The sequence below is a fragment of the Actinia tenebrosa genome, unplaced genomic scaffold (genome assembly GCF_029948245.1).
Source record: "Actinia tenebrosa isolate PJP-AT-01 unplaced genomic scaffold, QUT_ActTen_1.0 PGA_scaffold0__85_contigs__length_37466705, whole genome shotgun sequence".
Lineage (NCBI taxonomy): Eukaryota > Metazoa > Cnidaria > Anthozoa > Actiniaria > Actiniidae > Actinia > Actinia tenebrosa.
The window spans coordinates 19,536,858-19,562,666 of NW_028292569.1; the positions used below are offsets into that span (position 1 = coordinate 19,536,858).

At 34.8% G+C, this 25,809-nt stretch overlaps 1 protein-coding gene across 3 annotated transcripts; it reads right to left on the bottom strand.

The window, feature by feature from the left end:
• LOC116287027 (EF-hand calcium-binding domain-containing protein 14) lies at positions 1–25,274 on the bottom strand. 3 transcript variants are annotated; one of them, XM_089034738.1, is made up of 11 exons: positions 25,054–25,274; positions 24,770–24,915; positions 19,567–19,727; positions 14,366–14,505; positions 12,501–12,722; positions 11,595–11,768; positions 10,433–10,546; positions 9,046–9,222; positions 7,571–7,751; positions 5,477–5,614; positions 1–3,049 (listed from the first exon to the last, which is right to left on the bottom strand). In XM_089034738.1, exons 1-11 carry the CDS (start codon positions 25,072–25,074, stop codon positions 2,889–2,891), a joined length of 1,635 nt encoding a protein of 544 aa, XP_088890864.1. In that variant the 5' UTR covers positions 25,075–25,274; the 3' UTR covers positions 1–2,888. The 3 variants fall into 3 exon arrangements, with proteins under 3 accessions (XP_088890864.1, XP_088890859.1, XP_088890867.1); XM_089034733.1 differs by having other exon boundaries at positions 24,770–25,274; XM_089034741.1 differs by lacking the exons at positions 19,567–19,727; positions 24,770–24,915; positions 25,054–25,274 and adding exons at positions 16,396–16,541; positions 16,649–16,918.
• Positions 25,275–25,809: the final 535 nt, after the last annotated feature.

The following is a 25,809-nucleotide window of genomic DNA, read 5'->3' on the forward strand; positions in this document are numbered from 1 at the left end:
TGTTATAAATGCAAATAAGTTTTTTTTATTCATGTTCATAGCTTATTTCTTCTATCAATTCATACCCCCTAGTTTTGATGATGGAGTGGAGTGCAATTTGGTCTGAAATCAAACGCGCGATTACAAAATTGCACGACCTTATAGCGGGAGTGCGATTTGTAATTGCAAGTTTGATTTCAGACCAAAATTGCGCGACACGAAGTTCAATTACCACTTAATCATATCCTTTTTTGAAATCATACACAAGAAAGAGACACAATAAAGAGTGCAGAATAATCAATTTAATGTAGTAGAAGAACTAAATGCAAACAAAAAAAACATCTAAAAAAAATTGTTTTTGTTGATTTTTTTGTTTTATTTTATTGTTTAAAAAACATATTTTTACGATGCGATTAAGAGCTCCTAAGGATGCGATTTGGGAATTAATCGCACTCCTTTGAACCAATCAGATTGCAGGATTTGGTAGTGATTACAAAAAGGATATGATTACGTACTAATATCAGGCCGAGGTCCATTATTTATTTAACTAGTGGTGAGACAAGTGGGTTTTTACAGACAGACCACTAATCTGAAGAAAATGTCGTGTTGAGAATGATCATGTCATCAACCACTTTTTAAGTTATTTAATATCCCCCAATTACAAACACCTTATCAAAGGCTGCAACACAAAAACAAAATGTGAACAATAATAGGGAACTGTTAAAAAATGCCGGCAACATCTTTTTCATATTTTGAAGTACCGTGTCCCGTGAAATAGTGACGTAAACATGACGTCACTGCAAAACTGAGGTGTCATAAGGTCTTTGGAAATTGACAAGAGAAAAATAAAAACCTGTCCCCCATTGCAATAAAAATACAAAACTAATTAATTATTATTTAATATCCATTTTGGATTTTCGCTCGAGGTGATTATCGTGTGATAGTGTGAGTTTCTTGACCAATCAGCGCTCGAGATTCTCTATAATCACCCGCGTATTTTTACTAAGTCACTGTTATCAACCTCTTATTAACGTTATTTTTTTTTCGTTTGGGGCCTGGAAATCTGAATACTTTAAGAGGAAAAGCGACATCTCAGTTGTGCAAATTTTCTCTATTCTTATTGGCTAACATTTTCTCACAGATCAGCTGGCTGTGCTACTGTCTATCGATGCCACTTGATTGGTGTAAATAGCGATACCCCATCGTTTTCACGGGTCCCGAGGGACTAGGCTGCCTCTCAATACAAGAATTTTGCAGCCAAAAATGTTTCTTATAAAAAGTCCTTTGAGCTTTTTAAAATTGCCTACCCGTTCTACCCGAGCATTTCACTACAAGGATCACGAGCTATCCCCACCCCCTTCCCCCAAAGAAATTCCTGGATCCGTTATTCTGCGGAATAGGTTAAGCCACGTTCAACTTGAACGTAATATAAATTCTAGAACAATGCTACATTTATCCACATTACATGTAAAATACCGATTCGTAAAAATAGTGTCCAATCCTTTCATATCTAGCGATCTTTCATTTTATCGTTCTTATAACTCAATTGTAAATGAAAATTAACTATAAATTTTGAATCCCCCCCTTAATATTCATAAACGATTATGTACACTTATCAACATAAATACTTCGATTCTTAATGGCTACGTCACACGTGACTATTGCAAACCATGCGTTCTGATTGGTTAAGCTACCTGTCAGTAGTAAATGATAGGAAAAACTCTCAGGTTTAAAAAAACCCCAACTAAAACCTTGAATTTTTTGGTCATCCTTACGAGTTTAAGACTATTATAATGTATATTTAAACAAATAAAACCCTTACTCTCATCAGCTACGGTTTAAATATATAGCACACTCAGTTGTCCAGTTGTCAGTGTCTTATGGGCAGTTGACCCGTAGCTCATGAGGTACAAGGGTGTAATTGTCAAACAGTCTATAATGAAAGCCCTTTATATCATGGGGGAGCATAATCGTTCTAATTCTCTTGATCTTCTCAAATGAGCTTTCCTTATCGATTAATAAACAGTATAATACTGACTTTCACATAATCCATAGACCATATAAAAAAGGGCAAAAAAACAACAACAGTGCTTTCATTAGAAAAAATATACCGGAATTATTGATCTTGCAAAATTTCAGTGTAGTATCATTTAAAGATAAAAAGCTACAGCAGTTTGAAATTAGAAAGGTTTGTATGGAAACAACAACCAAGGGCCTACCAGCCTTGCTATCATGTTTTCGTTACTTTTTAAATGCTTATAGCTCTTCAGGGATTTAATATATGACAGCAGAGATTACCGAAGTTGCTAAATTAGACATGACATAGTAGTAATGGTCTTTCTTGTAATGAAAAAATATTTTTGAAATTTTTAATTGTTCGTGGTGCTCGTTCCCAGTCTTACACTCGTTTTTCATATGGTCTATAGCTTAGCGCCGGTTATACACCTAATTCAAAAAACGTTGTCATCGCCAAAGGCGATAGGCAATAGGAGATAGGCGAAAAGCGATAGGGGATATGTCATTCCAAGATCCAAGAATAGCTGTAATGACTTGTGTTTCTTCTTATTATTATTCTCGTCAAGAACATGGTCCTTCGTGTTGAGACTGATCGATTCGATGTTCTTTGTATTCAACGAAACCATTTCCATGTCGGAATGACCTATCGCCTATCGCCTTTGGCGCTGACAACCTTTTTTGAATTAGGTGTATACACTTTCCAGAGCACCGAACCAAGGATGCACTCACAATCCTCGGATCTCATTTGAGATTTGGATGATATTAATTTCATCAATCTATTTACAAATTATTTATTACAAATTTTGAATTGAATAAATGTTCATTTAGTATATCTGCTAACAAAACTTAGGGTCAATTTAATACTTTGTTTTATCGCTAAAAACATCACCATCTTAAGGTAGCTGGTTTGTGTCATCCTCATTCCATGAATCCAGGTCAATCTGTTCATCTGTCATACGTTTGTTTTCTTTCAGAGTCTGTTCTTCTTCTTCTGTTGTTGGAGCTACAGTAGCATTAGTGGAAGACGCTGGTTTTGATGTGGTGCTGCTAGTGCCTGGAAACAAGTTAAACACGATTAAAATCACATAACACAAGGAAAAAAATTATGGAAACCAATTTCATAGTAACATCTTAAATAAATAATAGTAAATAGAAGAGATAACTAGCTAAAAACTAGTTTCAGCTGCGTCGGTGTTTCTGATGAAACAGTAATGATGAAAAGGTAAATTATACACCGTGAAAAGACGAAAAAACTTACTGACGTTTCGGACGCTAGTCCTTCCAGCTCTTTTACTCCGATGAAGGACTAGCGTCCGAAACGTCATTAAGTTTTTTTCATCTTTTCACGGTGTATAATTTACCTTTTCATCATTAATAGTAAATAGTTTCTGCAACGCAGGTTACCTCCAAAATTCGATCTCAGGGCTTCTATCAGCCATTGTGATCATAAAGCAGAGACAAGAATGTCAGAAAGATCCTATGTCTCGACATAGCAAGCCAAAATAAATCTAGAGTAATGATCTCTATATCTTTCTTTCTTTCATTGTTTTTTCACTCTTGTTTATTCGTTTCCATTCCAGTTTTTTCTTTTCTCCTAGTTCGTAAATCATTCCTCTTAGAAACCCTGATGGACGTTCATGGGCAAAAGAACCCATCGTCAGATACTTTTGAAATTTTGCATGATGACAATACATCATACTAGACGTAAAATAAGCAAATAAGGAATATTGGTCCCTACTTCGTTTATCACTCAGAATTCGTGAAAGTTCACCTTTTTACGGTAAAGATGTACCCAAACTAATTCTGAGCGAATTTTGGACAGAGTTAATTGTCGCTCGCCTTCGCAAAAAATAGTGTGCCAATTTAACTGGATTTTTCATGTAATGTGCTTGGATTATCCTAGATTCTAACAGTGTGTTTTATTTTAAGATCTTTGAAATGTGTAGCCTATTACGGCCCAAAATCAAACAGTGCTATTTTTAGTTTTTGGCTTTTTTCTTCTCATCCTTTGGTACGATTTTTCTTAAAAAATTTCAGTACCAATCTCCTAGTACTAATGCAACCTGTGTGTAAATTTTGATAGAAAGTCTAGGGCAGAAAAAAGGTATGACGCCGCTTGAAAGTTCGATCCAATATCTGAAGCATATGAAACATCGCGCTGTAGAAACATTAACATTGAATGGATTGCCTTCAAGTTTTCACATATCTATTTCCAAGTATTGCGGATGAGCTTTAAGAAAATTCAGCATCAAATCTTGAAAACTCAAGGCATAATTTTTTTTACTAATTGTCGTTGTAAACCTCAAATATGAGAGTTTTGCTAAAAATCACATTTTCGCCGTTTTCTTCAAAACGGTTCCAAGTTTTTTCTTTAAACTTCCTACATCAATAGACCAGAGGTTTATCTAGATGGTAGTGAAATTTCTACGCTCGTCCTATCCAAATTTTGGAGAAAATGTTTTTTTTTAAAGCGCAATAGTTTTGCGAAGCGAGCAATAATAAAATTTTCCGAAATTCGCTCTGAATTAGTTTGGATCCCGTAAACATCAAAGCTGTCAATATTAAGCCTAGTTTACTGAAAAAATAAATTGTTTGTCCCCATTTTTTACGAAATAAAAAGGGGGTCCACGACTTTGTTTTAAAGCTAAAAGAGATTAAAGACGTTTTCATGATATTTTGCTCAACAAAACATTGGAATGACGCCAACACGTTTTAAAAGCGCGCACACTAAACTCATTCGTAGAAAGGAAGGATTAAATTAGGTAATTACAAGGGAGCATAGTTATATTTGTGCTCGCTTGGTAATAGACTAGTTTCGAATTCCAAATTACCGCTGTGTTTCTTGATTACAGACTCATTTGCACAGGGTTAGCCTCGAGTTTGTGCAGAATATTCACGTGTTACAGTCAAGGTCCGTCGAGTTTCAAAATGCTTGTATTGTTGAAGTTGTGCATTCTTTACTTTACCGTTGGTATTTGTGAATATTTAAACACTGATACGAGGCTAACCCTTGCAAATGAGTCCGTAATCAAGGAACACAGCGGTAATTTGGAACTCGAAACTAGTCTATTATTACCCTTTTGAGCGCTAGCCCAAAACCTGTTGGATTTTATTACGAGCACCAAATCCACTTAAGTAAAAAAAACAATTCAGATTGATTTTTATAGTTACTTTTCTAAACAGCAGTAAGAAAAGCTTCAATCAAGTTAGACAAATGATATTTTGCTTGTATTTAGGGAACTAACTAAACAAACCGAATAAATAATTTGTTTAAAAGTAAGTACATTTGTACGGAAATCCGAGAACATTGTCCGAACTTCTTGGTGACCGTAACGCAATCCAACACGTTTTATACCACGTGATGGCTAGCTTTCAAAAGGAGAATAATTACAATATTTTTAATTAATCTAACTTGATTTTAACTATTTAATGTCAATTCGCTTCTTTTAAATATTTAAATTCACATTTACTGTCGACGCACCTGAGACGTTCTTTTGAGCCGTTGTTGGTTGCTGTGAACTACTCGTTGCCTTAGTAACCGTGCTAGGTAGGCTACTGGTGGTTGGTTTGATCGTTTCATTTTCTGGTGTCGTGTCAGGGGCCTTTGTCGGTTCTTTATCTAAGAACATCAGGAAATAAATGTTATTATTGGAATAAACATTTGTTTCTAATAACCGTATGTTAGACGACACGTAAATTTTCTGAGATGCTTTCAAAGTTTTATATTTTTTCAATTTTAACTTAGACAAAACAGCAGTTTAAGACAATAAGCCACACTTGAGATATTAAAATTCTAACACGATACCGAGGCTTTCTGGAATAAATTGCTCAAAATTTTGTTAATTGCATCAACCTCAGAAAAAAAAAAAAAAAACCAAAAAAAACACCAAACCAAACCAAAAAACAAAAACAAAAACAAACCAAACCAAACCAAAAAACAAAAACAAAACAAAACAAACCAAAAAACAAACCAAACCAAACGCAACCAAACTAAACCAAACCAAACTAAACCACAAACCAAACCAAACCCAAACCAAAAAACAAAAACAAACCAAACCAACCAAACCAAACTAAACAAACCAACCCAAACCAAATAAAAAAAAACAAAACGAACCAAAAAACCAAAAAAACCAAACCAAACCAAACCCAAAAACAAACCAAACCAAAAACACAAAATAAACACCAAACCAAACCAAACCAACCAATCCAATCAAACCACAACCAACCAAACCAACCAAAAACAAAAACAAAAACAACCAAAACCAAAAAACAAAACCAACGCAACCAAAACACAAAATAAACAAACCAACCAAACGCAACAAACAAACCAAAAAACCAAAAAAAAAAAAAACAAAACAAACCAAACCAAAAAAAAAAAAACAAACCAAACCAAACCAAACCAAAAAACCAAAAAACAAAAACAAACCAAAACCAAACCAAAAAACAACAAAAAAAAAACCAAACAAACCAAACCAAACCAAACCAAACCAAAACAAAAAAACCAAAACAAAAACCAAAAAAACCAAACCAAACCAAACCAAAAAAAACAAAAAAACAAACCAAAACCAAACCAAAAAACAAAAACAAACCAAACCAAACCAAACCAAAAAAAAAACAAAAAAACCAAACCAAACCAAACCAAACACTAAAAAACCAAGCAAACACAAACCAAACAAACCAAAAAACAAAAAACAAAACCCAAACCAAAACAACGAACGAGAAACAAACCAAGCCAAGCAAACCAAACCAAAAAAACAAAAAACAAACCAAACCAACAAAAACATTAAAACAAAACCAACCAAAAACACAAAACAAAACAAACCAACCAAAAAAACATACCAACAAACCAAACCAAACAACCAAAACAAAACAATACCAAAGCAAGCCAACCAAAACTAAACCAAACCAAAAAACAAAACAAACCAAACCAAAAAAACCAAAACAAACCAAAGCATAAACCAAACCAAACCAAAAAAAAAAACCCAACACCAAACCAAACCAAAAACAAAAACAACCAAAACCAAAACAAGAACAAACCAAACCAAAAAAACAAAAACAAACCAAACCAATCCAAACCAAAAAACAAAAACAAACCAAACCAAACCAAAAAAAAACAAAAACAAACCAAACCAAACCAAAAAAAAAAACCAAACCAAACCAAAAAACAAAAACAAACCAAAACCAAAAATGAGAACAAACCAAACCAAACCAAAATAAAGAAAAAGCAACAAATCAGTAGATATTTCTACACAAGGTTCACGAATTAAAAACCAGGTCGAATATGCATTGCAGTGAATCATGGGACTTTTTAAGTTGACATATTTTAAGTTTATTTTGTCCCCTATAACAGCCCCTTTTTTGCTCATCCTCGGAATTGGAATAAAATATAGTGCCCCAGATGATTCTATTATAATATCATTGTTGATAAGTGAACCAACTAGAAATGTATTTGGTGATCCACGTGTTTGTATCAAACATGTAGTACCATTAGACTAAAGCTTTGCAATCAGATACGAATTTCAAGATTTGTAACTTGGCCTATTAAAATGAAATTCGAGTAGCTAATAGTCCTCACCTTTTTTGATAAGTTTTTGAACAGACTCTTGTAGCAACTCAAGGTCAGTCTTCAAGGAATGAAGCATCTTTTTGTCTTTTGACAAGACTGTCCATATACTATCAAGAGAACAGTTACATGACACGGTAGATGGTGGAACACGTTGATGTACTGTGAGCTTAATGCTTGCAATATCAATGGTCTGTAAGGGAAACAATATAACAATTGAAACAGCTAGTAGAGGAGGAATGGAAAACAAACAAACAAACAAAAAAACAAACATACAGACAGAGAGACAAACAGAATAAGCACAAACAAACAAACAAACAAACAAACAGAATAAGCACAAACAAACAAACAGACAAACAAACAGAATAAGCACAAACAAACAAACAAACAGACAGACGAACAGACAGACAAACAAACAGACAAACAGAATAAGCACAAACAAACAAACAAACAAACAGACAGACAAACAGACAGACAAACAGACAAACAAACAGACAAACAAACAGACGAACAAACAGACAAGCGAACAGACAAACAAACAGACAGACAAACAGACAAACAAACATACAGACAGAGAGACAAACAAATAAACAGACAAAAAAACAAACAGAAAAACAAACAGACAGACAAACAAACAGACAGAGACAAACAAATAAACAGACAAGCAAACAGACAGACAAACAAACAGACAGAGAGACAAACAAATAAACAGACAAACAAACAAACAGACAAACAAACAGACAGACAAACAAACAGAGAGAGACAAACAAATAAACAGACAAACAAACAAACAGACAAACAAACAGACAAACAAACAGACAAACAACAGACAAACAAACAAACAGACAGAGAGACAAACAAACAAACAGGCAGACAAACAGAAAAACAAATAGACAAACAAGCATACAGAGAGACAAACAAATAAACAAACAGACAAACAAACAAAACTAATCAGAGAAAGACTGACCAAATGCAGTGTCAATCCAATTGGTCAGGCTTATTCATTTTATGCACAAACTTGTCTTACTTTAATCTTGAGAATCAAGTCCCTCATAACAAAATATTCCATTGTAGTGTAAAATTGACCTATTTCACTATGACGTCAAATCAAATTCACCTATTTCACTATGACGTCAAATCAAAACAATCTATTGTTTAAACACAAAGGATAATCCAATAAGTGTTTGTTAAGATAATGGACGTTGAAGGGGGTGAAATCAACGCAAATTCACCGAAAATTGTTCTAAAACCCGTATCAATCCATGAAAAGCAGTAGAATAGCCAGCAAACGCTCAGAATATTTTTTAGTACATATTAACACATATTACATCTGAAAACCAGGCCATTTTAGATTAAACTGTTTCGCTAGGGGCAAATGTTGAATGTTCTATTGGATTTGGCGATTCTACCCCTCACATAAACAAGCAGTGACGTCATAGTGAAATAGGGCAATTGAACTACAGAACACAAATAATTATCGTTCTTACCATTTCTTGAAATCGTTGAAGATGTTCATCAAACATATTCCTAAGGCTTGCCACCATCTTGGTCAGGTTCTTGTACTGACTGGGAACATCTGTTGGGATGGAAGTCACTCTATTCTTCTTGCTAGCAGTTTTATCATTGTGTTGTACATTTGTTTTTATCAGACTGTCAATCAAGGCCTATAATTACAGCAGGGAAACTATTATGAATTATATTTATTTAGTGTTGCATTCATTCATTATTTATCAACCAGGAGGCCTGGATAATCTTGAAAATCAGTCTAGCAAAAGACCTCGGGCACAGTATTCTGACCGACTTTAGGATGGTTAATACCCTTTTCCTTCTTCACTTTTTGACTTGTTTAGCAATTCATTATCCCATGCGCACTTGCTGATGACGTCAGGATACAGGACTGCGGGCAGATACTGAGAAAATATTGCCAGCTTAATTAAACAGCTAATCAGAATGCACAATTTTTAGGATACCAGACCAGCAAACATAGTTACATTTCATGAACATGCTTTTATCAACTCCTTATTCACATTTTGTATTCGTTTTTCTATATATTTCTTTTTGTTCTGGTATGCAAGGAGTTGTTGTAGGTCAAGGAAATTAAGGTTTCTCCAAACCCCATTCTTAACTGCAACCCAACACCCTAAATAAATACTACGAACCTTCCCAGGTGATCTTGCGCACACACTTTTGGTTACTATGAACCAATCAAAAGTATTTTTGTTGCATTGCCAAAATTTCCATGATGAATTTCAAAATGGAGTCGTATTTTGATTTAACCTTTTTAAAATACATCCTGAAATATTTAGATTAAAAATTTTTGTTACATGTACCATAAAAGCTTCCTCTTGTCAGCAATCAGAATTAATAAAACAAAGCATACATGCAATAAAAGTAAACAAAATCTGTGTTGTCTTAATTCAGGGTTTGTGCTGAGGTAACCACTTAAAATTCAAGGACTATTCAAGGAGTATACAAGGACCCAAAAATGAATTTTCAAGGAGTATGTTCAGCTAAATAGTGCCAAGGTTTTACACAGTGGTTGCACATGGCCAACTTTCAGATTTTCCAGTCTTTCTGACTAGATCTATTTCAGAACCATGGTTTTCAAGCGCCCTTGAAAACGTGAATTAAATTTAAGGAATTTTCAAGGAGTTTAAGGAGTAGCACGAACCGTGTTAATTAGTTACCAGCCGCCATTTTGATAACCTTGAGATATTATGAAATAGGAGATCAGGGTATACTGTTTGATTTGACAAAAATCCTTTGCATGATCAGCTGGTCATGGCTAATCAAAATATAGCCAGTAAAATAATCATTGCTATGCGTTGCACTATTCCTCATGTACATGATCTATTTGACAATCCTATTACCTACCATGTGTTCTGAGACATTATTGGCCATTCCTGACAACCTAACATTCAGTTCATGAACTTGACTCTGAACAGTCTTGTTGGATTTTCTTACCAAACTGACCAGTTTTAATATGTCCTAGAAAAAGCAAAGCACTGGTCATAAACCAAGTCACCTTCAAACCAAAGAAAATAGCAAAATAGCATCCCTCGTCAATGTATGCTGACTTCATTTTTGAATTGCTTTCCTTTTTTGTGAACTATTGAGGAGAGGGGGGAGGGGTTGGCTCAAAGACCTTGTTTCCCTAGGAAATTTTAAATAATAAATCAGTTATCAGTTCAGTTGCAAAGTCATAAATTACATTTCCTTCCAGACATGCAAAGCATGCATGCACCCACAGACAAAACAAATTCAACCATTGTCAAAAATAAACTTATTTAAAAAAAATAAAATCAGATATTTGCAAACAAACATTCTCAACATGTTGTTTGAGACAAAAATTTGTTTTGCATTTAAAAAATGAAAAGTGTAAAACATTTATTTTTTTTCATATTAATTTTGGGGTGGAGCTGAGCAAAAAGAATAGATACAGTATCTACTGTAATATGACAATCATTTTAAAGAATATTAAAGTTGAAAATTAAGAAAAACACTTGGCTATGCATCATGTTCCTAAGCTTGTTTCTCTCATGCTCTACAGCTCACTGCATGTTCATATCACAATACCGAGACATGCTCATGCATATTATTATATATACAGACACAAGTAACCATTTCATATGGCTCTTTTATAAAACATTTTTGAGTGAATCTGCACAGCATGTCTCTGTCCTCTGATAAAAACACAGTAGCCAGCCAGTCAGCATAGATCATATCTCGAATATTTCATAAATATTTAATAGATAATTACTGAGGCACGCAGCATTCGTAGGTATAATGCAGGCAGCTGAGGGCGTAGGCCGAAGCTGCCTGCATTATACCTACGAATGCTGCGTGCCGAAGTGATTATCTAGTATAATTATTGTTCTCATCAAAATCCAATTGTTTTCTTTCTAGCTTGTTTATCATAGAAACAAAGCCAATAATGAATGAACTAAATATGTCTGATTTTCCTCTATGCATTCGTTGGGATAATGCAGACTGAAAACAATGGATTTTGATAAGATCAGAAATTATTAATTAATACCTTCCTGACTTGAGCAGTAATGTTTAATCTCAGTTTTTCAGCTTCTTCAGCATGTAATGTTGTTTTAGAGTGACTACCACTATCAGCACCTGGGACCCGAAGGAGCCATGGTTGGGTGGCTGTGTGTAACTGTGGACTTGGAGTTGGTTGTCCAGATAGCTTAGCTATTTGCACCTTAAAGCACAAACAGTTTGATTTGCTGTTAAACTTAGCATATTTGACCACAAAGGAATACCAGTAAACTGTTAACGGTATTTCAATCTACCCAGCAGAATATTATGCTTTATGATAATATGAGGGAAGCACCAGTGGCGTGCATCGCTAATGTGCCGCCTCTCACCAATGCGGCCTGAGTTGGGGTCCTGCCGATCTCAATGTCGTATGTGAGAAGAGTTATTTGTTGGTTCTCTCCTGTGCTTTGAGTGTTTTTCTCTGGGTTTTCCGGTTTTCCTCCCTCCTCAAAAATCAACTTCTATAAATTCTAATTCGATCTCTCGGCTTTCACTTAGTTTGGAGTCTAGCTCTGTTGTGATTGTCCCACGCTGTGATACAACAGCAAAAGCTTTGTAGATAGATAAAGATGTGCAAAACATTACTGTCCGAGACAATAACAATGTATAAATGATTTAGTTTAGTTTGTAGGTCTCCCTATTTAGTAAAGCACCTGTTCTGAACTAGAAGTCCTGAGACCTTAATAAAGCTTATTATTAATTATTTAATTGTACTTTTCATTATAAGATTTAAAGGAGTTGCTGCAAAACCTAACAAGCTTAATTCCAATTTCATTTTTTTAAGTTAGCCATGTTCTGATTTTGATCAGCCCACTGGCTGTCTCAAAATATAAATAAAATTTAAAGTTAGAAAATTTGAAAAAGGAAGACAAGCTTGGAAGATCTATTTACTTACAGAAACATTGTACAATTGAATCTTCAGGTGTTTAATGTTGGTATTTTGTAGAAGTGCAATCTTTCTAAGTCGATTGAACTTATCAGTGACCTCAGTAATCTCCCTACTGGTGTCTGCCATTGCCTTTTTAAGTAACTTAATGTCATTGTTGATTGACGATATGCTCTGGGGTGATTTCAGCTTGGACTGCAAATATTTCACTGTAGAATTAAGATCTTCGATCTGAAAAAAAAGTGAAATTTTTTTATCATTATCAATTTTTATTCACTATTTATTGTTAAAATTATTAATGTTATATATTTGTTTATCCTTGCAAGGGGCACACATTGACAAACGAGCGTGTGCAGTATATAAACCTTGCCAATAACCAAAATTAGGCCCAGTGAATAGAAGAATAACTGATTCTACAATTTCTTTGTCATTCAAACAATTTGAGAGCTTTAATAAAATCAATTTTTCTTCGAAGCATAAGTTTGAAAGAAAAATATTTGTACGATATTTTTCATTCATCTGTAGCCGAAAGTGAAAGATATAGAGCTTGAAATTTCCCTTATCCTCGTACCACATCGTCAGGAAATAATTTCATGTCATAAAAGTCGTAAAAGAGAAGAAACGTTTTCCTTTCAGAGCACCATTGCATTGAGAAAACAGACGTCGATACCAAAAAAGTGCTATTTTCGCGGTCAATCAAACACTATGAGCCAATCGCAAACGGTAATTCTTAGACGACTATCACCATGTTATATTGTCAGCTCTCTCTCTCTCAATCAAACTTATAGGAGAATCGCAAAACATTTTTGTTGTAATCAGTGAAAGTATTTCGTAAAAGAGTTCCACAGGCAAATCAAATGAACTAGAAACGTGATTCACAGCGGTAATGGCTGCAGGATCACAAAAACGAGCGAAGTAAACTGGTACTTAACTTGAACTCTGTGTCAAGCTCGAACTCAAGTCACAGAAAATCTCCAAGCAGATCCTTCCCCAAAGGACCTTTGGCTGAATTGATTCATTAGCAAAGTGATATATCAGCATGTTACTGTTTGTTGCAAAATGCTTATTCACAGCGGTAACAGTCGCAGGATCACAAAAATGAGTGAAGTAAACTGGTACCTAACTTGAACTTGGTCTCAAACTCGAACTTCAACTCAAATCACAGAAAATTTCCTAGCAGATCCTACCCCAAGGGACCTTCTGCTAAATTGATTCATTAGCAAAGTGATATATCAGCACATGACTGTTGCAAAAGGCCTAATTTGTGACCAATGAGAGTGCCAGTTTTATTATATTCACTTGTACAAAAATACTAATATTTATAATTTTTTCATTATTTTCAGTGATCAAAATAATGGTCCTTAACTTATGTTTGATTAGAAATAAATATAAAGGTTATTTACAAAGTTGTCAAAATAATAATTATTACATGGTAATGGTTATCAACACTATTGCTTTTGCTTTCTCTCTTTGCTTGTCACATGATCTTTTGATAGGAATCTTAATCTACGACTTGTGAAACATAAATTTATCAGTTGCTGCATCCAATCACTTACAGATCTAAGTGACAGTTGGACTATCTTATGAAAAGGGGATTAATACTTGTACTTTATGTATACCTCATATATCAATAATTTAGTTCTGTAATCATAATAACCACAGTTATCTAAATTTCTATCCCACACCAGCTAATCATAGTACTTTAATCAAAGAGAATGAAAGTTAAGATTTTCTTATCATGTTGGATTTTCATCTAAAATCAATCAAATCTAGTTCCTGAGTCAAGACAGTGGGTGTCTTGATAAAGGTTTATTAGCTATCTTGTACAATGGTATCTAGGTATGAATCAAGTCGGACACTCATCTTGTACTTACTCTTTTAAATAATAAATGAAAATTCTTTTCTGCTGTTTCTAAATGACCAGAAGAGGATCCTCTCAATAGTTCTAATTTCTTTTGTAAGTCTTTCCCCTGTTCCAAGCATTCTTTGGATGTACTTCTGTCAGATGTTTCCACTGGGAAATAAAAATGAAACAAAGAAAAGAAATAAGAAATGGTTAAATAAAGTTAGCACAATTCATAAGAATTTTTGGTTATCAATATATGGTCACAATATATGTAATTATACCTGCTTTATCAGTGACATATGACTATTTCTACCCAGTAGCCTACAGCTATAGTACTCTTTCAATAAGTTAGTATTTTTAGGTAACACTCATAAACTTATAAAATATTAACATTATATTTTTTCAATCAAACACACAAGGCTCCTTTATCTAATCTGAGTAAACAATAAATGTCTCAATATGTGATTTTACTTCCAATAATGAATTTTGCAATATCTGTCAAAATAAATCTTTATGAAACTTATGCTCGTACTTCTCATTTATTTAAATTTCAAGTTAAAAATAATTGGGAAGATTTTAAATGTGATAACATTACTAGCTTGAATCTTAGGCATGAGACAGAATAAGCGGCTGATTCAATATATTTATTCACCAAGTATCACCAATACCCAAATAGTAAGACCTCGGCTATTAAACATTCATTTAAAAACTATCCATTTCAGTGATCACAATCGTACAAAGCGTGATAACGCGTTATCACGAAAAGCCTTCCTCTTAAAAATATCCTATTTTTAGTAGGAGTTGAAAAGCAATATTTTAAATGATTTTGAAGACTCTCAATAGTCGGGAGATCTGTCGAGAAGCAAAGCGAAAGTGTTGGTATAATTATTACTATTTCAGTTTAAATTTTTATGGCCAGACGACAGGTTCAATAATGCGGAATTTTCCTAAAGTAGTTATTTCTCAACCTTTAAATCAGATTACTATACGCAGCTGTTCATATCAAATAAAGAAAACTATTATCGAGCTACAAATGAAGAGGAATAGAATATTAAACAAGTGCATTGTTTGATCTAGTGCTAGGAATCTAGTACCTGGTGAGTCTCGAGTTTTCATTCATTCATCTAATCAATATTTAAAAATAATTCTCTTGAAAAACACTAGATGACCAAAGTACTTCTAATGAAGATTCGAACAAGAATTGGTGCTTTTGAAGCGAGTACTCTAGCGCTAATTTATAGAAAACCATTCTGGAGAATGTTTGAATTAATCTCAATAACATCCACGCGAAATTATCTATGATTTATAATCACCAAAACGCGAGCCATTGGCTGGCATAGAAGATGGTTTGGATGAACATTAGTTTGAGTCCAAATTTTATATTTTTGCACCTGGCGAAAAACCGCAAGCTAAAACTACACGCTATGTTATCTCTGAAGGAATTCAAACAAAAATATAAAAGCACTAAAGTTTTTTTTTAAACTGGAAAAAATGACAAAGGGAAAGAGTTGACGTGTAGAAAATTATTAAAACATATTTAGCGAACTAAAATCAAACAAGCCCACTTGTGCAGCCAGCCGAGCAAGGATAACACATAAATAATTGATTACTATCAGTAAGCAAAGACCAAGGATAAAGAATGAGTGAAAGGTTTTGTTCATGTAAATGGTTTGTAATAGCGAGTAGAAAGTGAAAGAAGTATTTTGATTTAGTTCGTCTAAGCCCAGAAATAGTCTGCACGAAATTGTCTCGAAATGATTGGTCCGAGGCAAAAATTAGTCCGGAGCCAAAATAAGCTTAAAACTGGTGTTTTGCTTTAAGATAAAAGACTGGAATTTGATTACAGGAAGGGCGAAGGAATTCCTCCCTAAGAGTTTGAGTGTATGTCAAAAAATTATAATAAAAAGGAAGTGTTAATCTTCCGTCAGAGGAGAATTTTCAAAGCGAGCAAGCAACAGTTGTTAAATCACTCGCGCGTGAAAACCAATTCATTCAAATTCAATGCTCAAAAACGCTCACATTCAGCCTTGTAAAACCTGAAAGAACTAGCCAACCAACCTTCAGCAAGCCGTATTTTCAATAAGTCTAAATCTCGCTTTAGCCGTAAACTGAACCAGCCAAGAACAACAACACAGAGGACTGATGCTATGAGTATAAGGGACAAGACTATGGACGCACAAGTACGGCAGCATCCTGCTCGCTTTCTGAAACAAAATTACACAACAAAAAAACGTGAAAGTCCGTGCAAAAAATTACAAATAATTTCCAAAATTGATCAAAAACAAACCGAATAACCTGCGAGTTCATTTACCTGGTCACATATGGACTTTTACCGGGTTTTACGATTCTCTTTTTCGGGAGGGCAAACTCCTGTACATCCGAGTCAGAATCTCGATCTGGGATCAAAGTCCCATTTTGACGACTTGGAAATTTCATAGTTTTAAACTTGAGTCGGTGCTTGCCCATAAGTTCAGCGCCATAAATGTAAAGGAATTTAACGCTTTACAAATGAGGAAGCGATTTTTCAGCTGGTATTAAATTGCACCAGAACCTTTGCTTGTCTGATTGAAATGATGAAGTTGGATGTGTCATGCATACACTCACAAGTGAGGCTAATGAAAAAGTATTTCCGGTTAAAATTCCCTCCTACTTCCGGTGGAATAAATTACTTGTAGGTTTGCTGAGACAAAAGAAATTAAATATTTAACCGTTCGATAAAGACTAAAGTATTTTCGTTGGAAAATAATTTTTTTGTTAGAGAAAGATAAATATTGTATATACTTTGGATTTATGGTAGAAGGAAAAAGGTAAATATCCCAAATGCTCTTACAATGTGTAAAGATACATCTTGACATCTTTTGACCTCTTGTTGTACTGTCACCCTAAATCCTTATCCTATTCTTGACTGCACTGTTATGTATTTTTAAACAGTTTGCCCTTGCTATTGCTATTAGTGCAATAGCCCAGAGCGAAAGGGGCAGTCCAAAGCTTATTCTCTTACTACAATAAAAATGGCAGGAAAAAAATCCCAAAGAAAACAGATTTTCATTGTCTTTTTTCCCCCAAAACCAAAACTACTACTGTAGACTATGAAAAATAGACCACTAGTAACTTAGCCAATCACAACACACAATGTGAAATAGTTCACTAATTTGTTTATGCTAATATTTAACAATGGTTAAAATAAATATCGGGCCCGATATTCACCGAGCCTGAGGTGAATAATTGTCTTATTATTTTTAACACACACGTGAAGTCAATAAATAATGGAGAGAAAGTTTTTTCAAATTTTATTTATCTCTGCAAGTGGCAGATATGGACAAAGGAGCATGTGGGTTATATTCACCTGTAGGTTAATATAATGGCATAAGAAGTAAATTGTGACCAATGAGCACACTGGGTTTATTATATTCACTTGTTTAAAATATTAAACTACCATATTTTCAATGGTGGTAACAAAAACTTATATTCATGTCAAAAAAATGAAACAGCTTCTCAGGAATAAACACAGCTGAAGCAATTAAGAAATACATGTAATAATATAATAATATACTTTATTTCTAAAGCGTCATTTCCATTTTTGTCAAAAATACCCTAGTATTTAGGCCCACTCCGAAGGTAAACAAGACGCTCTTAGAGGGCATACTGGGTTGCCTTGTTATGATATCATTCCAATGTTTTGATAAGCAAAATCTCATAAAAATTAACGTCTGTACTGTAATCTCCGTGCATGTATAAACGAAGTCATCCACCCTCCTTTTTTATTTCATTTTTTGAAAATACTTCGTAATACCTAACTTTAGAGGAAAAATTTTAAAAATCTGACCATGGGATCAAATCGAAACAAGACAAAATTGAATCAGCACTTACACTCAGAAAAGTTTTATTTGCTTGCTGAAATAAGACAAGCTTTTCTACAAATTCCTTTACTTATTTTATTCTGGACGTCAAAGCTCCAAGTTTAGCTTCTGGTTTGACCGCTTTGATATCAATCAAGCCGTGGAACGCAAATAAACAGTGTTGCGTTATGCATGTCACACTATACTACTTAGCTTGCCACGACCCGACAATATGAAATTGCCCAAACTTGCCCGCGGTAAATGAACCCGATGGAAGAAGATATGTCAGTATTTCACTCATAAAACATTCATTTGCTCACTCAAATAAGCCAACTTTTTCTATGAATTTCCTTAGAAATATCATTCAGCTTGTCTCTATTTGGGTTTGTATATCACTGGTTGTTTTTTAGAGCAAATCTTCGAGTTGTTGACCAAGACTGCCTTAAGGTTCTTTTTTTGTCGCTTATTATTTTATTGAATTTTATCTCACTGAACAGTGAACACGAATGATAATAAATGACTTACTAGTAAAACTCCACGATGAAAGTCTACTGCGTGAAATTGAATGTCGCCAACTTTATCCCGATAAAAAGCTAAAGATATAAAATTTTGGCCACATATCCTCAAAGAACATGCACAATTCGATTTCACAATAGCCTGCAAGTTATTGACATGTAGTCCAATCCATATGTGGGTAATATTGTGCAATTTTTCCATTTTGTCGAGGAGGGAAAAAAAACCAGACGAATTTTAAGACTGGTTTGCCACAGGCAACCCAGTAAAAAATACAATAAAGCACAATTTGAAGGACATTTCAAGGAAACTTAGGAACAGGTTACCCTGTGGTCCTCAATAAAACCCATCTTATAGGGAATTAGACACTGATGAGCTTTTATGAAAATTATAGCTCTTCTTGTACCAAGTGAAAGATTCTGTTTTAGGGCCACTTTCTAATGTGTTTTCTAATGGCCTCCTTCATACAGGACCCAGTCATAATTACTCCACAAGTATTAAAGCATTTTTGCGCTTGGATAGTTATTAAATATGTGAATTATGTTCCTTGAGGTACCAGTCAGCAGTCAGGGAATTAAAAACACTTTACCCAACTATATCCTGCAATTTTTTTTACAAGCCTATACTAGCTACCTCTATAATCCCTGGTTACTTTAGTTAGTATGACACCTTAAAATATGTTATATTTTATGTTAAGTTAATCAATTGTAAACAAGATGCTAAATAAGGATTTGATTGATTCGATTGATTGATCTTCAAGCAATTGTTTTCGGAAAAAAATTTCAAGCTTCAATGTTTGGAATGTGTTTAATTATGCTTTTAATTGTTGTTGTGCTAATTTTTGTTTTTATAGATAGTTCATTAGAGGCATACTTACAAATTGACACTCTTTTTTTCATACTCTCTAAAGATGTCTTTAGGATGATAGTGAACCACAGCATCGACACCATTGAACCAATTACAACCACAACAAATAAAACTTGACAAAAATTCCACAAGGAGAACGAACTCTTTGAATTGGGAGAAACACGCACTTTCCTGTAAAAAAATATCAACATCATTGAGTTTTTACACTGATACAATATCAAGGATCCAGTCAACAAAGTTAACTTACTTTTTTGTCAAATATCTTTTACTCTTAAAGGACTAACATAATCAGCTTGTATAGCAGCAAACCTTTTACAAGAATTTTAAGTTTCTTTCTTATTCACTTATTGCAATAAAAACACCCACACAATTCCGTCCATCTAGAGTAATAATTATAGTCTAATATATCAGTTTATTATATGACCATGAATCTTAGAGCCTGGACACTAGCAAATCGAGCAATCTGATTGGATAGATCGCATCGCGGACTGGTCTAGATTCTCCAGTATTAACCGGTCCGATCGCATATTAATCTTACGGCGAAAACATTTTGTCCTTTTCAATGAAAATTGGTCATATAATAAAACTCTTATCAACCGAGCTTGGTCGGTCTGTACGGGATAATCTTGCCCTCGGTCGGGTACAGACCTCGGTCAAGATTATCCCGTACAGACCTCCCGCTTGGTTAATAAGATCTAATTATCAGCAACAGCATACTGATAACCATGGAATGCATGTGGGTTGCTAGGCTCATGAAAGTAATAGAACCACACAGAGCATAGTCAAGTGTTTTAAGTGTCTATATTTAGTATTAAGTAAAAGTATTTCTCATGCTTATGTGACCCAGAAACCTCAGATGCAGCACACATCACATCTTAAAACTTTCTGAGTATCATTTTGATTGATAGAAGGCAAAAATTTCCAAAACAGGGACAGCAGAGCGTAATTTTGAAAAATTTTAAATTGAGACCCTTGGAAGTGCAATTTCTAGTGTTTTGAGGGGCATTTACAACATATTTATTGCATTGGCTATTGATAATTTAAATAGAAAACAAGTACAGTAATTAAAATTAGTGGGGGCTACAGCACCCCAGCTCTGCAAAAACCCAAAAGTCAAAGAGGTTTCAGAAAAACATGAAGCAGCTCTAAAATTATGATCAAGGGCACCCAGAAACTTATAAGGAAGTTGAAATGTGTAACACTAGAACGTTTTCCAACAACCGGGGTTAAAAATTCTAATGAGTTTGCTAATATGCTAATGATCTACGTACCGTACTGCCAGCTAAATTAAACCGAAATAATCTGCGTGAAGAAGTTTTAACCTTAAAATGCTAGTCTTATTGCACTTTCTGTGAACTTGTCATAATTTCCAGGAATGTAAACGAACTCAACGTTAAAACGCTTGCCATTCTAAAACGTGCTTACAAAAATATTAACGCTATATTTGGTTTTAAGAGAAGTAAACTCGCTGTTGCTGGTGCTGGCCTATCTCCAGCTTTTCAGAAGTTTCATATATGTAACTTCTGAGAAGCCAGAGATAGGCCAGCACCAACAAGTTTACTTCTCTAAAAACTCACTGAAAAGTGTTACAAGATTTTTATAGAAGTTTTATTCAACAGCAACGTTTATAAATTACAAATCTTTTAGTAGAAGTGACAATATACCAGCTCGCTATAACAGTCGAGACTGAAGATTTGATTCCATTTTTTAATAGCCTAGTTATTCTTATCTAGATATTTGTCCACCTTGCTTAAAACGGCATCTACTTTACTCATCGTTTCCAAAGCCTTTTCGCACATTTTCTTATGTGCAGCTTGGGTTTCTGCTGCATTGTCAACCTTCCTCTTTTTAGATACCTTGTTCGTACCAGCAATGCAGTCATCTTTTTCATCAAACTCGCTCTCGCATGATGATGACGCAACATACTCTCCCTCTAATTTGTCCTTCACTGCTTGTCTTCTCTGGGAAGGTGTTTTCTTCTCTGCATACTTCATGGAGTCTATTGGTTCAGTCGGGGAAGCCAACATTTTCTTTAAAATGTTCTTCATTCTGGTTATCAGTTGACTTGCCAGTGGGCTCTCCAGACAGAGTGCCACAACATGATGAGGGAGTTGTGCCTCTAGGATTCTTTCTTTGCAGTACTGTAGGATTTCAGGCCACTCTTTGCTATTACATTCGTTGTAGCATTTAGAAATAAATCAAATTTCCTTTTCACCAACATTAGCACGCTTTGGTAGTGATCCTATCACAATTAAAATTACAAATCATAAGTTGAAAACGATAATAAAATTAATTTGTCGCAAAAATCCAGAAATGGGCTTTTTAAAAATGGTTTAGTTACCTAACCCATGTGAATTTCCCGGTATTGGAGAATCTTTTTGTGACATCTTGACAAAACGTTTATCAGAAATAATCAAGTAAACTAGCTAAACTCAATTGTCACTCGATAGGCACTGAATGCTCAGAAAATTCCTGAAGTGCAAAACTCTAAACAGCCTGGACTAATTTCAATAACGGTGTTAGTTGCACGCTTCGATTTTAATTATTCAAAAAATAGAAGTTTGACTGGTAGTTACTGTGAACTTGAGATGCAGATTCAGGATATACGTGTCCTGCTTTTGCAAATACTAGCAATTTTGATACTTCTGTCTGCTTTTCAGCCTCCGTTAAACATACAAAACGTGCCGTTAAATAGACGTCTTCTTACAGGCTTCCGTGGCAGTGGATTTGATGGCAGGGATGTGTTCTCTCTAATACAAAGACAGCCATGGTTGTTTTGGAGAAATACAGGTGAAACCCAACAGTCATTTCTGCAGCTAGTAGCAGATGTTTCTCCAGCTCTATTCCGTTTAACGAGGGATGGATTACCACGTCAACGACTAGGACGCTCACAACTCAACATCACGAATCAAGTTCTATTAGCTTTAATGTGGCTACGCAAATATCTGCATGTGGAAAGTCTAGCTCTGTGGTTCGATACAGACCCATCAACTGTTGTTCGAATTATATACAGAGTCATACCAGAGATGTGGAGGTATTTCCAAAATCAAATTCGCTGGTTAAATGTAAATGAATGGGCCAACATCAGGGGAAATTGGCCAGAATTCCCAAACGCAGTGGGTGCTATAGACGCAACCCCGCATGAGATATACCGACCCATAACAGAGCCCCAGAGATCGTTCTATAGTGGGCACCGTCACTACCACTGTTTCAACACCCAACTTATCATTGATAACCTTGGACACTTGAGATATGTTCAAGCCGGGTTTCTTGGTAGTACACACGATGCGACATCTAACAGGCTGATGACCCGCATCGGACCAGGACAGCCTCTGGACCTACCACAAGGTGCAAAACTTCTAGCGGACAAGGCTTATCCTGATGGTGGACCATTGCTGACGGCCGTAAGAGCAAATCAAATGCATTTGCTGAACCCCAGAGAAAGAAGGCGGGCAAGGCGCTTTAACAAGTGTCTGCGTCACGACGACGAATCAAGGTGGAGCATGTATTTAAAGAAATAAAAGTGTACAAAGCCATATCATAGTTATGGAGACATCCTAGATGGCTTCTTCCAGTATGTGTGGAGCTTGCGTCATTTCTTGCTGAACGTCGAGTACGCTTATTTGAACATTTATAACAAACTAAAAAGGTATTTCTGTGTACAGCCAATTTCCATGCTAGCTTAGTCCACTCATTTGCATTTTTTCAGATACAAACGTTGATGTTGAATAAAAAACAAAGTCTTGTAACACTTGTTGAGTTTTTAATAAATTTAGAACGTTGAGTTCGTTTACATTCCTGGAAATTATGACAAGTTCATAGAAAGTGCAATAAGACTAGCATTTTAAGGTTAAAAATTATTCACGCAGATTATTTCGGTATAATTTAGCTGGCAGTACGGTACGTAGATCATTAGCATATTAGCAAACTCATTAGAATTTTTAACCCCAGTTGTTGGAAAACGTTCTACTATAACCATGCTTCGGAATATGCACATATGCAAATTAGAAGTTTTGATACCAACCATATTTGGAATTTTGAGTTTGTTTCAAGATGGCCCCTATTCTCACTGACAGTTTTCAAAGGAGATTTACTGAATCTTTCAATCAAACATCTGAGATATCTGTCTTTAATTTAGTTTTGGGAATTTTTGAAGCAAGAGGGTGTGATTTACTGGAAGGAACACTTCCTGCACTTCCTCTCCTATCTAAATCCAAACCTACTGTGAGCTGAAACATGCCAAGTGTGCCAAGCGATCCAGGCATATTCTAACTTTTATTCATGTACATTTTTATAAAAATGTGTAAAAATATCTCTGCTAATGACTAGACTATTTGTTAACATTTGGTATTCATCAGATCACGTGCTGACTTGGCAAAAGGCAACCTGAAGATTTTATCTTTATGTTTTCATTGCCCTGATCAAATACTGTAAAAGCCTCCATTTTATTTAAATTTTGGCCTCATTGACTCAACTTTTATTCAAATCTGGCATTTATTCGGGGCCAGGCATTTATTCAAGTAAATACAGTACATTATGACATAATGCTCGTGATGATTCATATTGAAATATAATTGTACTTTGATACACATTATTATGTACATACACGTATAATATATGCAAAAGTTTTAGTCAAAATGAATGCAAAGTTCTATTATTGGTTTTTGATTTTGCAGTTGATTTTACTAGAAGGTATAAGGATAGATAAAAACATGCTAGAAGGAATATGTGATAGGCTATATGATAATGAATGATAAACTGTCATGACAACTATAATTGTCACGGTTGTTACTCATGCCAGCCTAGTACAATCTTTACCATCAGACAAAATGAATAATACTTATCACTTATCTGCTCAGTGGTTTAGCTATGCATTTGTATGAGACTAAAAACATTACTCACATAAAGATTATAAAGGTATGCAAGCCACAGTTCAATACATTAACCAATAACATCCTATCCCATTTTTACTGGTTCTGTAGCCATTACTGAATCTTACCACAAAACCCATTGGATCTGATGACAAATCCCTTTATTCTTAAAGGGCTTTTTAAAAATTAAAAGAATATCTGCAAAGTAGAGTGCGAAACCTGGAGCGTTACGTCATTTCTGTGAGGTTTCACATCTGAAACGCTTGACTAAATAATTTTGTACAGATTACTTTATCTGACAATATATCTTGCTAAAAGTATAATAGTAGTAATCATAGTTACCTAGATTTGGGTCTTCTAAGTCGAGTTGGAGGTAATTCTAGTGGTTCAACGCGATCGGAATCTGAGTCAGTCGGCTTTTCTTCGCCGGAATACGATATCAGGAGTTTATTTTCTTGGTCCTTTCGAAAACCATTCATCTTGGACTTCTTGGAGTTTTTAGGAAAATCCATTTTTAGTACACCAATAAATATTGACAAATAAAGTGTACTGATTCAAAAAGAATCAAACTCCAATTGGTGGTAAACTTCTTCGTCATTCATGTAATTTGAAGTAAGCTTAATTACCAGAGAATGGAGTAACTTCATTCACCAAATGAGCGAATCCAACTTCATCTTCGATTAACTAGTTGATGCCCAGTGATGTAAACCCTTTGGTCAATAGCTTCTTTTTTCTTGTTATTATGCACCAAAAGTCGAGAACTTTCGTGGGTTTTTACCGTGTAATTTTCAATAAATCTCCGTCAAGTCAAACAAGACAAACGTTCATCTCGATGCCATCTTGTATTTCTCTTTTAGACACTCTCGTGCCTCGACTTGGCACAGCCAATACCCCCTATCACCCCTCCTGGGGGATTACGAACCCTAACTGGACCCCAGAGGGAAAGCTTTTGAGCTTTATTATTCTATCTATCCTATTTTCATTATTTGTTAAATTTTGGGAAAGAAATTTAGAAGAAAAAAAGGATAATCATTTTAACTTATCAACACTTATCAATGTTTTATTTCTGTTTTATTTTTGTCATTTTTGTAACAAAACTAACTTTGTTTCAAAATCCAGAATTGTACCCTTAGAAGATATCTACTGTTTTAATTTCTTTGTTTTTTTCTGTCGTAAGAAGTCTTGTTAAAGAAAAAATGAAATGATAAGAGTACAAAGATAAAACACATTGGAGGGGAGGTAGAGGCAGTTTTGCTTTAAAATATCACTTTCCCTTGGGGGGTAGGAAGAGTAAGGCAAGTGAAGAAGAGAGTTGACTGGCAGATGGCCAAACGACCAAAGACCTTTTGATCTCTTCGTTCGTTGGGATTTTGACTTTTTTC